Source organism: Kickxella alabastrina (genome assembly GCF_025024165.1).
Source record: "Kickxella alabastrina strain RSA 675 chromosome Unknown BX661scaffold_5, whole genome shotgun sequence".
Lineage (NCBI taxonomy): Eukaryota > Fungi > Kickxellomycota > Kickxellomycetes > Kickxellales > Kickxellaceae > Kickxella > Kickxella alabastrina.
In genome coordinates, this window is record NW_026251476.1 from 425,709 (window position 1) to 440,836 (window position 15,128).

Here is a 15,128-nt window from a genome sequence, read left to right on the forward strand (position 1 = left end):
TATTAATTTAGACCCACATTTTCATAGAGCACAACACACAGCATTATTAGTTCTGCTGGGTGGAGAGTCCAGATTCATTAACATATGAAATAATAAAATAGATAAAAATAAAGTGCATGACAAAATATAAACGCAAATGGCTTTTGAAAATAAAGAATATTTATTTCTTCCAAGAGCAATTCCTGGCTGCTCGACAGCTGCTCCTTTTATATGTTTTTCTTGGCATATAAATAAACTATAATAAAAACTTATTATCATTTCTCAATTGCCATACACGTAATCAATTAATCTCAGTAAGGCAGCATGCAACGCCATATACCTAAATTGTGACATATATCCCATGCGCCTCCGTTATCATGTGACCCAGCCCAATTTTGGCGTCACAATTACACTGCTGCTGCCTTTTTTGGGGGTGTTCACACACATCTCCATTCAACTATATCCCAGCTTGCAGTGATTGTATACTGCAATATACAGCATGTTAATGCCTTGGTGCTAAACCCTTCAGCACATCTCTAGTGAGTCAGCTTGTATTAACTTGTCGACTTATAAAAAGTAGCTTGACTTGATTATAAGGTTGGTAATATTGATGTTCATTTCGATGACAATGGATTTAAGCTCAGTGCATAGTTCTAGTACAGGCATAAGCCCAAGCCTTTGCTTGTTGTTTTGAGCTGGAAAACATACATTGCTTCAGCATTAATCCTCACTGCCACACTCGGCCATTGCAGTTGTTTACGCGGGATCCTAGTTAATACATGATGCTATGCTTGTCACCTGTGCAAATTTTTACGGGAGACTTAGATCTTCGAAAAGGCATGCTTGTATTTGGCCTTGGAAGCAAGGGTTCAGTCAAGTGCAGCGACAACTTGAGAGGCCATGGTTCCAGGCCAAGATAAATACCCGTCGTGCAGATTATAGCGACTGTCTTTACAAGTAAATAACAAAAGAGGAATGGGTGGATAAAACAAGGCCTTTTTTGCGAAATCGATTTGTTATAGTAAGAGGGGGGTGTGAGGAGCACTAGTTGTCTAGTGTTAAAAAGTAGGTGTGATTTTATAAAAGGTTTTATTACTGATGTTTCTAAAATACTGCTAGGGCCAGCCTCATCTTATATATGTTCCCAGTCGCCTTTGTTGTGCACATTGTCCATTGTGCGCTCTGTTGGTGAGAACTGGTTCTTCTGTGGGCAGACCGGTATCTTGGAAAGTCAATGTTGTGGTTTTTGCGCGTGTGTGTGCGCTTATGTGTGTGCATTGCAAAATAGGGAGCATGTTTGGGCACCAATGTAATGCCTCCCTAATTTACGCCTGCATGATCCAATTAGTACCCTATCAACCGGAATGCAGATGGAACCTTGTTTCACGATCCTCAACCTCGACATCTACTTCCATATCTTCAGGCTGCGCAGCATTACATTAACGTTGCTATTTTTGAGCTGCACTAGATGTGGTTTTGCAGAACAGGCTGTATAAATGGGGCCATAGATTATCTACACAGTGAATATGCCCATCTCGATCCTAACGAATAACTCCTAATTGAATGTATCATTAGCTGTACACTCTCCAATATCCCCTGTTTTTCTTAACAAAAAGCTGAAGCATTTTTTTGCTGCGATAGCTTTTTGCTGCAATGGTCTCCAATACCAATTGCAATCCCAAGCAAATTTCAATACAGCCACATTGTTTGTATGCTTGCTGTCATCTCTTATTTTATATTTATTTTTACCAACGCTCTCATCAACTAAGCAGCAAATTAAGCACAACGCAGATTAAGCTGGAAAAGTGCCAATAGTTGTACATGTATTCATGTTCGATGGCTGTTGCACATGATCAACTAAAACACAGACTAAATCAACGGCTGCAAAAGTGCATGCAAACTAAAATCATGCAATTTATTATTCTAATATTATCTGATTTTTTCGAGCGATATTTACGAAATTCATTCTCTTGGCTTTTTAAGTCTAATTTTTGTAATTGTATTTTTCAATGGGAATTTCGGGTGTGGTATGTACAGTGGTTTTATTTTCTGCCATGATGGATGGCAGAGACAAAAATTAGCACAATTAAAAGTAAAGTGCCATCTAAAAAGCACCGCCGCGCAAATGATAGCTGTTTAGAGCTCATAGAGCTTCGAGTGCAAAATGTCGTTGGACGCTCAGAGATATTTGCAACTGGTTGTCATGTCTTTGGGTTTGGTACATGCGCTACTCTTTCTAGCCATGCCCGTGTTGTGATTTTGTGAGGAGCCCATCCAGACGCTGGCAATCCGGAGAAGGTACATGGGTAAACCCCACCCTCCTCCCATTCCGCTGCCTCTGATTTCAGGTCTTAGGCGTGTCACCAGCCGGATTCATATTGAACAAATGTTCTGTGGGCCCCTGTATATACCACGGTTACGGGTCTTATGGAATGGAACCAGCCCGATTTTTATTATAAGGGTGTTCTTTAGGTCCCCTTATATACCCAGACATCCCAGACATGACATTGATGAGACCAGTTGCAGATATCTTACCAAATGTTTACTAGACACACATTATTTTTTGTGATGCGCGAATAAGCGTGGCTGTGGCTGTGGCTGTGGCAGACGGCGGATATAATACATGGGCCAATGTAGTGCAATGGATAATGCTGTGCGAGAACTGCTGTATGTGTCCGATCCCCTCCCACAAAAGTTATGCATTGTAAGCCAATAATCCATGTTGAAGTCGAAGTTGATGCTGCTGCATGTGTGCGCGTGTACTGTAGTCGTGATGTCCTAATGTTAGGAAAATATGTGTGTGTATTGGAAAAAAGATGGTAGTATTTTAGAGGAAGTGGTGGTTGTTGGGAGGGAAATAGGGAACCAAAGAATATCTTAAAAACTAGGCGCTCCTTTTATATGGAATAAGACATGTGAATAGATGGAGAAAGGCAGCAAAAAAGCCCTGCCAGTTGAAAAAGAGATGGGAAAATAAAAAATGCAGTGGGTTCTTTGTGTTCTGCCAGCCTGAAATATATTTTGCACTTTTTTTGTGCACCAAGAGGCTTGCTTCGGGTAATGTAACACCTTAAAACTGCCAAAAAATAGTGTCGGCATAAGCGTCGGCGTGCACGACAGCAGTGGCAGCAACGGCAATCAGGGCAAGAGTGGTGAATTAGAAGAGCTGCATGTTAAAAATGATGGTTGCTGGTAAATAAAGTAAAGATGTTTGCGGTTATGAGTAAAAAAGGAGCAAGAGTGCCTAAAGAACTACCGACTGAATATTCGAGAAACCATGTCTTATTTATACATGGGATTTTTAGCAATAATGGAAGCAGCATCCTGTACATGTGATTGCTGGAAATGATTCATCATTTTGTGAACATGCTTTAAAGCACTGACATCCAATGCTATTCAAATCAATGCGTGAATTGACTCCAATTATATGCCACAGTTAAGGCACATGGCTTTGCATGTTGCCTTACTGAGATTAATTGATTACGCACGTGGAATTCAGAGCAATGATGATACGTTTTATTATAGTTTATTTACATGCCAAGAAGAGCATATAAGGAATGGCTGTCGGGCAGCCAAGAATTATTATCTTTGGAAAAAATAAATAGCATCCTTTGATTAATATCATTTGTAGCAAATACCAAGTGTTTATGTTTCAAGTTGGGCCTCTTACCCAGGTTCTCTAAATATACATGTAAATTTTCGGAACAAAATCTGCCCCCCCCTCCCAAAAAAAGATATCATTGTTTGTCTTGCAAAAATGGCCGAATGCATGTTTGTATTTTTGCAAATATCAAAATCATTTTTACTTTATTTTACGGCATAAATAATGCAATGTTGGAATCAAAATGATGCAATGTTTACATTTTTCTTCAAGCACATGGAGATATATCTTGCTGCTATTTTTGGCAGTTTGGGCTTGTTTAATTACCAAGATACACGCCTCTTGGTGCAAAAAAACATGGGAAAATTATTTTAGGCTGGTGAAAAACGAATAACTCGCTGTATTTTTTATTTTCCATCCCTTTTTCTAAATAGTAGGTCTGTTTTAGCTGTCTTTCTCACCCATCCATTTGAATGCCAGATTTCATATAAATAGAGCGTCCACTTCCCAAGACATTTCTTTGGTTTCTTATCCCCCACCACAATTTGTTATAACACTGCTTACCAATTACACTTTGCATACCATGTTTTTATATGGAATATACCACCAGCGACCGCGGATACCACTTACCTCCTCTTGACTTTTCAATAACCAACCCTTCGCTCGGAAAATCTACAGTCCACATTTTCACTTTCAAAACACAACTTATGCCAAGGGATGTTCAAACACACCCATCGGCTTTCCATGTCAAATCCTCTTTCGTCATACAACCAGCCCTCATCTTCATATTTTGTCTCTTCATTACCCACTCCTCCCTTTGCTGCTACCCGCCCTCCTTGCTAATGTATTGCCTGAACAAAAAAAACAGAAACAAAAAAACAAACAAAAAAACAGAACAAACAAAAAAACAGAACGAACAAAAAACAGAACAAACAAAAACAGAACAGAAAAAAAGATGAGTGTCCATGGGCCTTGAAACATTGTAAAATGTTCTTGGGGTTTTATTAAATTTATTATTAAATACATGGCAGCACAGCAATCATTACAAGTCTGATCAGCTTGTAATGTTGTAGATGCAACTCATAAAAAAAATAAAAATAAAAAACAGGCAATACAAAGGCATAGAGGTAGGGAGCTAAAAAGGTAGGGAGTATGGGAAAATCAAACAAACAAATTTTTGGCACTATATAACAGCCACTAGATTATACTCATTACACGTTTCTTTATCCCTTTCGAGCTGCTGGGCACTTTGACACGCTTGCCGATGCGACTCTAGGCTACACATTCAGTCCACCGCCAATTTCTTATTTTTCACTGCGCTCGGCTCATTACTAGAGTCAGCGTTTTTGAGTGTATAATACTGTTACGCAGCCTGAGGATATGGAGGTAGATGCTGAGGGCGAAAACCATGAGACAGATTCTTGTCAGCTCACAGATGGATCTGATATGGGCCAAATTACAGAGTATCAAATTAAGCGCCACAACTGACATCCGGACATACTGCCTGACCCGAAATGGATGTGCTGGGCGCAAGAATACAGACATGCCAATTATGCCATATCAGAGACCCGGGTTGCTTTCATAAGGACTAGTTCTCGCAAACGGAGCACACAACTGTCAGTGAGTGCCACAAGGACAAGGAGATATATATAAGGCGAGGCCGGCGATAATAGCACTTTAGAAACACTAATAAAACCTTTATAATTTTGCACCTATTATTTAACACTATTACAGTAGTGCTCCCCACCCCCTCTTACATAACAATACAAACTAATAAAATTTTGTGTATATACTGAAACTTGCTAGATGAAATTTAAAATGAAAACAAATTAAAATTAGCTTGAAAAACATTTAATATGCTGCTTATTGCCTCCAAGATTAGTCAAGAAACACTTGTGACGTTGTTAATTTGCTTTGGGCTCACTGATTATCTCTGTAAATGAATATCCAAGTATCTGTTTCGCGCAGATTGCAAAAAATAAATTATTGCAAATATTGCAGGCAACTCGGTAACAGTGTATAAGTATAAAGTAGCCCTTGGAGAAGCGCACAAGTGGGACGCACAAGTGGTCACTGACCATGTGGGGGCAGAAATCAGAGCTCAGAAAGGCATATCGCAAGCTAGTCAGAATCTGGAGCCGCAGCAATATAAAGAGAGATGTAAGAAAAAATAGAGAATTAGATCCAACACAATAATGTTTCGTTAATATTGGTACTTTTTCTAACTATTGTATATTCCATTACACTGTTCTCATAAACCGTTTGAATAAAACTGATAATTAGAGCACTATTTTTGCAATATCATTATTTTTGTCCCGAAGCACCATGCTTACATTTTAAAATCAACTGTCTGTCTATACGTTTGTTTCCATGCTTCAAAATGAGCTGTGGTGGCATTGTAATAACTGGATATAGTGACCGATTCCAGTAACAGAAGTATGATTTGATTTCTCAGAAAGTCAATATGAATATTGTTATGCTCTATAAAAATGTGGATCTAAATTATTCTATTCAAGTATCAGAAGCTTACTTGGAAAACTTAAAAGGGGGCAGCGCCATGTGGGCAGTGCTGTAAACATAGTGGTATTCCTTGATTTCAGCCAGCAATAACAGAAGTGTGCATAGCGGCCATGAGGGTGTTATAATAAGAGGGAATATGTGGAGCACTATGATGTAGTGTTAAAGATGAGGTGTTAGTTTATGAAGGTTTTTATTATCAATAGATGCAAAAGTGAAATTAGGGCCGGTCTCATCTTATATATATCTTGTTGCCTTTGTTGTGCACTTTGCCAGTTGTGCACTCCGTTGGCGAGAACTGGTTCTTCTGTGAGCAGACCGGTATCTTGGTAAGTCAATGTTGTGGTTTTAGTGTGTGTACACTCACGCGTGTGCATTGCAAAATGGGGAGCATGTCCGGGCATCATTATTATGCCTCCCTACCTTACGCCTGCATAATCCAATTAGTACCCTATCAACTGGAATGCAGCTGTAAACTTGTTTCACGGTTCCCAACCTCGACATCCACTTCCATGTCTTTAATCTGTGCAACAAAAAAATTATTACAAAACTCATACATATCATTTAACACTATTCTCATAGTGCTCAACACAATTACATGTAAATAATTTTTATATCTAATTTATAATTTATCTATGGTGCGATACTACAGAATCCCTGTTTTTGATCCCCATTTGTGGGTGACAAATGTGAATGACCCTGGTACAAAATAAGTGGCTGTTAATGTCCTTGTGGGGAATTTTTACTGTCTTTACTTTCCCGCTTGTTTGTCGCTTGGATACTTCAGCAAAACTGTTATCAATAATATATGTTTATTTGAGTTTATTGTTGGAATATAGGAACGTTCTATGAACGTGTAGATAAACTATAATGCTATAAAGTATATTTAATAACTAGAAGTGCTATGCACTGTGAAAGGTAAAGAGTAGAAAACATTACTTTGGTCACTGTGTGACTTATTGTTTGTGTGGCTAAACAGCCAAGACTGGTTAATCAGTTGATCGCCATCAACCAATAGTTATTTGGCTATTTTGGTATTTATTTTATCTAATTACCTATTTAAACATGATTGTTATTCAGGCATAAAGGCCGCATTTTCTTTATTTGATTGTCAGTGCACCCATCGGCTATTGAGGATTTGACTGGGACTGACTAATATTGCGAGTTTTAAGCATTCAAATAAGATGATATCTCTTTGTATTACTTTATGAGTCATAACTAAACCAGATGGCACAGCATCATATTGCGATGCAACAAAAGCTCTGGGTTATTAATCCGAGACGGCGTCCTGGCTATTGTCACGTTTTCTGAATTGTTTCTTTGGCAATGCTTATACGCGGAAGCAACCGCTTCTACGGAAAATTCAGCGTTGAAATAAGAGTACATCTGCTTGTCCAATTCAATTGTGTACCATTCATGGATAAGCCTGACAATGTACAGGCCTATGCTATTTGGTGGTTATGCAGGGCATTTCCAGATTTAAGCGCCAATAAATGGCTACTTACAAAGACAAGTGATCTGAGCTCAAAAGGACTACATGTAAGTATTAGAAAAATATAATTATAAGCATGCAGGTCTTGATAATCATTGCGAATAAAAAAGCTAAGCCAAAACAAGCTAGTCCAAATAGGAAATAAATTGGGCGATCAAAGGATTTTGCAAATCAAGCGACTCAAGCCAAATAGGCACTTGCGCGTGTATTTTTTTGGCCCAAGAGAATTAGTGGCATCGCTCCTTTAAAAATAAAATAAATAAGGCGGCAGTCGTTCAGCTTTGTTTACTTTAACTCTTTTCTTTCAAGTTTTTTAGAATTTACTTTCGATACTCACTTTCGCAATTAGTTCTCATTATTACCATCGTATTAATATTTATTTGTATTATACGGTACTGCTCATTCATTAGCACAAACACAACCTGGTTATCGCAGTTTACCTTGCAATTTGAAATTCACCACATATTCTATTCATTTAGCTTGTATAAAAATGAGCTACAACCACTCTTACTCCTACAGCTCCTTCCTTTCCTCTCTCTCTCTCTCTTCGATTCCTCCTTTGCCAGCATAAGCAGTTTCTCCCCGAACCTGCCTATCTTTAATGTTGCCTGCTCATCCTGCATGGAACCAAAAGATATTATTGGTGAGTTGGACTCATAACTGCGCATAAAGGTCAACAATGTACTGAAGATAGACGCTAATATCTGATGCATGGAGACTGATGCTGCCAGCAACCACCGCAAGTGCAATTAAAGTCAATCATTTTTAAATGATGAGGTAGGTGTGCTGATAGACAATTTGTACAAGGCATCGCACGAGATGAAAAACCCCTGCCAGCAGGAACCTGGGCATAATGCATTCCGCAACCAGCTGCCAACTGCAACCACTGCTGCTGGAGGCGCTACTGCCGTCAACGCTGCATCTGACGACTGGCTGATGCAGATTTGCCGAGAGAATGAGACGCTTTGCAAACAGCTCAAGGACTTTCACATCGAGTGCAAGGAACTGGCTGGCATCAAAGCCCAGTTGGCCGAGGCCCAGGCAGACAAAAAGTGCGTGGATAATGAGAATGCGAATTTGCGCGCTGAATTGCAAGATGTAAATGCTTTGCTCAACCATAGCTAGACGCACATCTCATAACTTGAGCGCTGAATTTTGAGGGCGGCAAAGGTCAACAAAGATTTGAAGGCTGAGCTTGCCGATTTCAGCAGCAATATTGGCGGAATACTGGCTGCGCATAATGAGAGGGACCGCAGCTCCACAATTATCGTTATGTCTCTAAAACGCATGCTGTCCAAGGCCAACCAGCAGCTGCACAGCAATGATATGTGCAATAGGGGTATGAGGAACCACAACATTATTGCACAGCGATTGGATGAGCGGACACATGCTCTTGTTGACTGGGCCACTCGCGAGCTGAAGTACCGGGGCACAATGCAGCGCAGCAAGCACACTGAGGCCTAGTATATGGCACAGACGAAGGCTTTCAACAGGTGCCTGACCGAATCCATGGAACACTCTGACGCAGTCTATGAAAGTTGGGCCAATTCTTTGACACAGTCGTTTGCAAGGCGTCCGCCTGGCCCTGTGATGGGGAACACACCGCTAATTTGGATAAATTCTGATTCGCCTATGAGCACAGTTACCAGCATTAATTACAGGTCTTACCATGGGCGTGATGCAGACGTTTCTTTGAATGTGGGCCGCATGGGCCACAGCAGCAGGAACAACCCGGTTTTGGCGCACTAACTGCAAGCTGTGCACACAGCACGACGAGAAAATCTAAACTGTCTTTGGCTGGCTGGATGGCTGAAAGCATTCAGCCTGAGGAAATCTTAATGCGCATTTACATTCATCTTTTTTCCACTCATTTTTTACCATTTCTATCCCCCTAGTTTTACCCTTGTTTTTTGGCTTATTTTAAATATTATTAAAATGACCTTTTGATACGCATATTTTACAAACTAATTATATCTGTGGCCACATTGCACGAGTAGGCTGGAGCCAGAATTTCATGGCAATAATTCCCAAAATGAAGACTGATTTTTTTATTGGGCGAGGAGAAAAAGGAACGCGCACGTGCTGCACAGCAGAGAAGCAAAAATGATCGGACAAAAATTAAATTGCGACAAAATCCGCGTACGAGTGCCACCCAGCGCAATATTATTAATGTCAGCAACCACACTATCTGGACACAACAGGATGAGCAGCCTGCCAGCGGCACAGTTCTGTTATCCAGCACTGAAAACGACAAAAACAAATGTATTGCCGAGTACCAGAACAAACGCATATGTAAGATCACCCATGCTGTTGGGCACAGATTTCCTTTATAGGCAATGCCCATCAGTTGCCCTTTTCCTTGTGAGTACAAAGACTCACAGCCATAAAAAGGGCAAAAAAACAATATTTATTAATTCTCTCTCTTCTCTTTTCCTAGCTTTTACTGAATACAAATTTAGATACTTATGAAATACACACGTTAACACATGCCGCCGAGAAAAATGGCATGAGCACGCTGAGGGATACAACGCCTGACAAGTACGTAAAAAATGTTGACAAGCGGACACAGTCTGGGAACTGCGTCGTAGTTATCTAGGTCAATACCAGGAGCACCTCAAGGAGGTTAGAGTCGTTTTAACATGCGCTGGCTGCCAAATTTGCAGAGGCCGTGTTTCTGTGCGTGTCTGCTGAGGAGTGCGGATTCGCTGATGCCTCGGTGGTGCTGATTGTGCTGGTTTATCATGGTGGTGAACTGAAACACAGTTTGGACCACGTCGTTGATCAGCTCAGCAATCCAAACGGGTTTGTGTTGCATGATGTAGCCTGGCTCTTGGACTCCAATATTGCGCAAGTGACAGAAGAGCAGTATATGACTGCTTGCGGCAGTCCGAATATTCCTTAAATAGTTCTCCTTTGACTGTAAAAGGGGTGCAAATGTCCAGATATGCGGTGGTTTTAAATTCTTTGGCTGTACTTGCAGTTGATACTAAAAAACATTATGCCAATTTATAAATTATGCACAATCATGTGTGGTTGATAAAATTTATTATGTTGTCGTTAATATAGAAAAGGGAAAATGAGAAAAGGAAAAAGAAAAGAAAGGGAAAGAAAAATGCAGGATGCGATTCAATCAGGGAGGCTGAAAGCTAGAGCTGTTTAAAAAAGATAAACGGGAGTAGGGTGTGGTTGCCGAATAATATACAGTAGTTACAGTGGTATGTCTGCAGCAAACCAAGCAGCGTCCCACACCAGTTAAATAGTGTGCCTGTGCTTGCGCAAGCAAATCACGCCTGGTGCAGACAGCTGCTGCTGGTCATCAGAATCATAATCAACTGCATAGATAGCATCAATCGCGTCGATTGGTTGGACGTAGCGATCGTTGTCAAAGTACCGGCCATTGGCATCGCTCTCGTTAATAGTATCGAGCTTTCCGGCAGGCTGGCCAAGGAGCTGATGAGCAACTTCCACCGGACACGTCGAACTCACAACGTACTTGATATGCTCCAGTTCGTCGTAGAGCTCGTCAAAATCCTGCTGTGCAATGTACATCAACTCCTCCTTCTGAAACCCAATAGTCTGTGCATGCTGCTCAGCAGCCTCACGCTTTTTCTCGGACTCGTTGAGCTTTTGCTCGGCCTCCTGGCGCAGCATCTCGGTTTCTCCCCAGAACTCCTCAGCAATGTCCTGATTCTGCTTGGCCTCCTCAAGTTTCTGCTCAGTGGCTTCCAGCTTACGGTCAGTATTCTCCAGCTCACGGTCGAGATTGACCAAATCAAAACGCAGAACCTCAACATTCCTTTCCTCGATGATTAGCTGTTTGGCGAGCTCCTTGTTAATATTGGTAAGCATGTTGTTGCTTTCAGTAAGCATCTTGTTTCTGTAAGCGAGCTCGCTTTCTTGAAGGCGAGACTTGCTAAGAAGATCGTGAACTTCAATGTGCCATGTTGCTGCCGCTTCCACCTTGGTCTCAAGACGTCCATTCTTCAAAGCTAATTCTGCAAGCGTGTGGTTGGTTATGCTTAGTTTGCGGCTGATGTCTGCTGCCTCGCTGGTCTTTTGCTCAAGCCGGAGCTCTAGGCGCTCAATATCCAATTCTCTGGCCCTCAGTTTCTCCCTAGCATCAGCCAACTCGGCGCGCAAAAGAATATCCTCAGTCTCCTCGGTTGCAGGCTTGGTCTGTACAAGATAAATCTCAGCACGGGTGTGCCCGGCTGCATCCTGCGCAGCTGTGATCTCACCATGGTAGCAATCAATTTCAACTCTGGAGTGTGAGGACCTAGCGTCGTCCTGTATGGATGCAACCCTGGTGTGTGCAGACTCGGAGCTGGACGAGTTGGACTCCTCAGCCTTGGCTCGGGAAGTACGCAGGCGGCGCATCAGCCTGCGTGGACTAGCGCTGCGGGTAGGCGTGTGTCTGGTGACAGAGTGCAGAGCGGTGCGCAGGTTGCGGATCGTGTTTGCGAATCTGATAGTCATTTTTAACGACGAGTAAATGCTGACGAGAAAAAGAAAGTCAAAAAAGAAAGAGATGACAAAATAGCTGAATAACTATTATTTTCGAATAAAACGATAATTTCGAGTGCGAACTAGTTTATAGTTAGAACAAACAAATGGATTTTAAACGGCACAAATACATGCAAACCTCACCTTCACTGCAAAGCTATATAAAATAAAAAGAAAATACTCAATGAAAAAGGGAAAGAAAGAGAAAAAATGCCGCGCTGACCGCCAGCCGCCTTTTATGTCATATCATGTCATATGGTGTTATGTTTGTATTGATTTTTATTTCTTGTCAACGCCACGATTTTTCTTGGTCCCAAAAAAGGGCACGATGAACAGGGCTTTTTGTGTTTCTGTTCGATTGGTGGGAAATTCAACACTGTCCTGGCAATCATTTGGGCACAAAGTCGTGATTGGATGCTTGGCTGATTAGTAAACATAGTTTTCTATTGATTTGCAAAACTGTACCTGTATTTTAAAGCACAGGTATCCAGCCTTTTTCGCCCAGGCCGGCTGCACCTACCAGCACACATTTTTTGTTTGAGTTAAGGTTCAAGCCAAATGGAGCCCCGCATGGCTGCCGAATGACATGCATCCGTATCTTTTCAAGCTCAACCGCCAATATTGCCACATTGTAGCTGACAAGCAGCTCTCTCCACACAGTGCCGCATTGTCAACATTATTTTTCCAGGAGCACAAGCCGGCTGGATTACAAGGCAACAACTGTATCTCTGGTTACAGAATTCAACCAAAATCTCAGCATAGTCTTACACTTGCTCAAAAACCGGAAGTACGTATTTTTTTGCCTAACAAGTGCTCGACAAACGCCAGGTGCCAATTGCACACCCTCGCATAGTGCCCCCACCACAAGTCATCGGGCCACCAACCTCAACACCAGCACAGCCAGGTACACTTTCAAGCTGCGCTCAGCAACGACGCATTCATATATTCTGCTGCTGAGACAAGTATGTTGGCATGACTGCAACCTTTATCACACTAAATAATCTACGGCATCTGAAAACTTGGCCATTGCCTGGGCATTGAGCAATTGATTCCATCACAACTGCGCATACCTCTACGCACTGCTCAGCACTGCACGCATATCAGCCAGGCTTTGTGCGGCAGCAAGCAGAAAACACCGGCTGCGCGTAAGCTTGTCCTTCAACTGAGTCTCTGAAGCCAATGGGAAATTGGTGTTCCAGGACAGGTGGCCATCCCCCACATCTACATTAAGTAAGATTTGGCAGATAAATGCATCAACAAGTAATACCGCGTTTTTTGTTACTTTAAACATCAACAAGCGCACTGTTTGGCGCAACGCGGGCTCAATAAAGCACACAAAAAGTGATTTTGGAGGAATATTGCATAACAGCGCATACTTCTGCCTCTGCCTCTGCTACCTCACAAACTGTTTTATCTTTGCTGCATTGGCGTAGCACTTATTGGCCACTAGCGCTTGGGCAATCCTCAGTCTTTGGTACAGCTCCCACGCTGCGGGAAATCAGCGACACCATCCCCAAATCCACGTACCTAAATTATTTCTGCCACCACATGCTCAGTGCATGGTGCGCCGTGCAAGAAAAATATCCAGCTGAATGCGGCTAACCCAAAGATGTGCTAAAAGTGGTGTGTTGGATTGTGATTACTTGGCAGAGAAAGCAGTGACCGCCATGGTGCCGTTCTCAACTATCCTGTTCATGGAGGCATCACAGTCCATTGTGGGGTCAATGTCCAAGAGTCGCCTCGCAGGCTGACAGAACCGCGCAACAATTACATAGATACTACTCCTGCTCCTGCTCATGTCTGTCCTATGTTTTGGGGCTGGTGCAGTGTGTCCTCAAAAACAGCCTTTCCTGAGGCCACTACATTAACAGATTCTGCCACATTAAAAGTTTAAGATATAAATCTATAAGAAAATAGAAAAGGTATATTAAATGCATTCAAAGCTCTCATTCAATTTCAACGACGCTTGTAGCTGAAGAAAAAGAGGAAGCTGGTTCCTGATCGGACTCACTGTCCGAGATCACAATTACCTCATTGCCATCACCAGGCACCGGCGACACCGTTACCGACAGCAACAATGGCATATCACCAACAACCTCACAGCACCGATCATCGTGCAAGCGGCGCTCCGCCGCCCTCCCAGCCATCTGCGCTGGCGTCAGACCCACTTTGCCTCCAAACGCTCTTCCACCGAGTACTCTGGGCCCCCTCCCTCCCCTCTTAATTCTCATTTCCGCAGCCACCGCCGCCCTTTCTCTAGCCTCTGCCTTGCTCAAAACTTTGCCGCCCACCTTCTCGCCTTTGGACCAAAACCCATCTCCTGTATACCCTTTTGCCATCAACAGCTCCATCTCTGTCTTGAGCTCGTCCAACAGCCTGTAAAACATGTTATCATGGGGCCCATGTACTATATGCACCAATTCGTGCAACAAAGTACCTAACAACTCTTCGTACTCCAAAAACTGATCCCTATGTGATTGTGGACGCAAGCGGATGCGGATTTCTTGCCCACGATTGATATTGAGACCGAGGAGCGAGGGGTTAGTCGGGAGGAATTCTTTGAGACAGTGGACGTGCCAGTTGCGTGTTTGCATTAGTGGACGCACTTGCGCTGAAAGGCGGTAAAGTAGTTGTCTCGCTATGGATGTGTCGGGTTGTTGTTGGAGCGCCTGGATGCTGCCTATAAATTTATTTCCTGTCTCTGACGATTGCATTTTTAAAAAAACATGATAGTAAAGTAAACGAGGGAGGGTTAACGACAATCTATAGCAATACAGATGCAAATTATGAAACCCTTTTTTCAAGTTGCTTTATTAAAATTTCCTTATGAGGACAACGTAAATATGGGCGAAGCTGTCTACCACTTGGGCTTGGCTCTTTCCAAGCAATATATAAAACAAGTAAATAACAACAAATAAAGTTGATGAATAAGACTGTTTGTCTACCACGCCATCTTGCCCATCATGATTAATTATCGACTACAGATTAAAGATGCAATGTTACCCAACACATTTATAAAAAAATAATAACTAATAG

At 42.1% G+C, this 15,128-nt stretch overlaps 3 protein-coding genes across 3 annotated transcripts; all 3 read right to left on the minus strand.

Moving 5' to 3' along the window:
• Positions 1 to 9,118: 9,118 nt before the first annotated feature.
• BX661DRAFT_179016 (uncharacterized protein) lies at positions 9,119 to 9,449 on the minus strand (the record flags this gene model as incomplete). The annotated part of the gene is made up of 2 exons (XM_051535069.1): positions 9,258 to 9,449; positions 9,119 to 9,219 (listed from the first exon to the last, which is right to left on the minus strand). The coding sequence occupies exons 1-2, from the start codon at positions 9,406 to 9,408 to the stop codon at positions 9,119 to 9,121; spliced, it is 252 nt and encodes an 83-aa protein (XP_051393409.1). The 5' UTR covers positions 9,409 to 9,449.
• Positions 9,450 to 10,639: 1,190 nt separating this feature from the next.
• Positions 10,640 to 12,321, minus strand: BX661DRAFT_179019 (uncharacterized protein). Its single transcript, XM_051535070.1, has one exon. It carries the CDS (start codon positions 12,063 to 12,065, stop codon positions 10,842 to 10,844), a length of 1,224 nt encoding a protein of 407 aa, XP_051393410.1. The 5' UTR covers positions 12,066 to 12,321; the 3' UTR covers positions 10,640 to 10,841.
• A 1,319-nt stretch (positions 12,322 to 13,640) lies between these two features.
• BX661DRAFT_81202 (WLM domain-containing protein) lies at positions 13,641 to 15,109 on the minus strand. The gene is made up of 2 exons (XM_051539491.1): positions 14,123 to 15,109; positions 13,641 to 13,951 (listed from the first exon to the last, which is right to left on the minus strand). The coding sequence occupies exons 1-2, from the start codon at positions 14,804 to 14,806 to the stop codon at positions 13,898 to 13,900; spliced, it is 738 nt and encodes a 245-aa protein (XP_051393411.1). The 5' UTR covers positions 14,807 to 15,109; the 3' UTR covers positions 13,641 to 13,897.
• Positions 15,110 to 15,128: the final 19 nt, after the last annotated feature.

Excerpts from the sequence above, each read along its gene's own strand:
- BX661DRAFT_81202 (XM_051539491.1), bottom strand. The coding sequence starts at position 14,806 with ATGCAATCGTCAGAGACAGGAAATAAATTTATAGGCAGCATCCAGGCG. Across the intron at positions 13,952-14,122 it reads TGCCTGGTGATGGCAATGAG|TGGCCTCAGGAAAGGCTGTT; the intron begins GTAATTGTGATC and ends CTGTTAATGTAG.
- BX661DRAFT_179019 (XM_051535070.1), bottom strand. The coding sequence starts at position 12,065 with ATGACTATCAGATTCGCAAACACGATCCGCAACCTGCGCACCGCTCTG.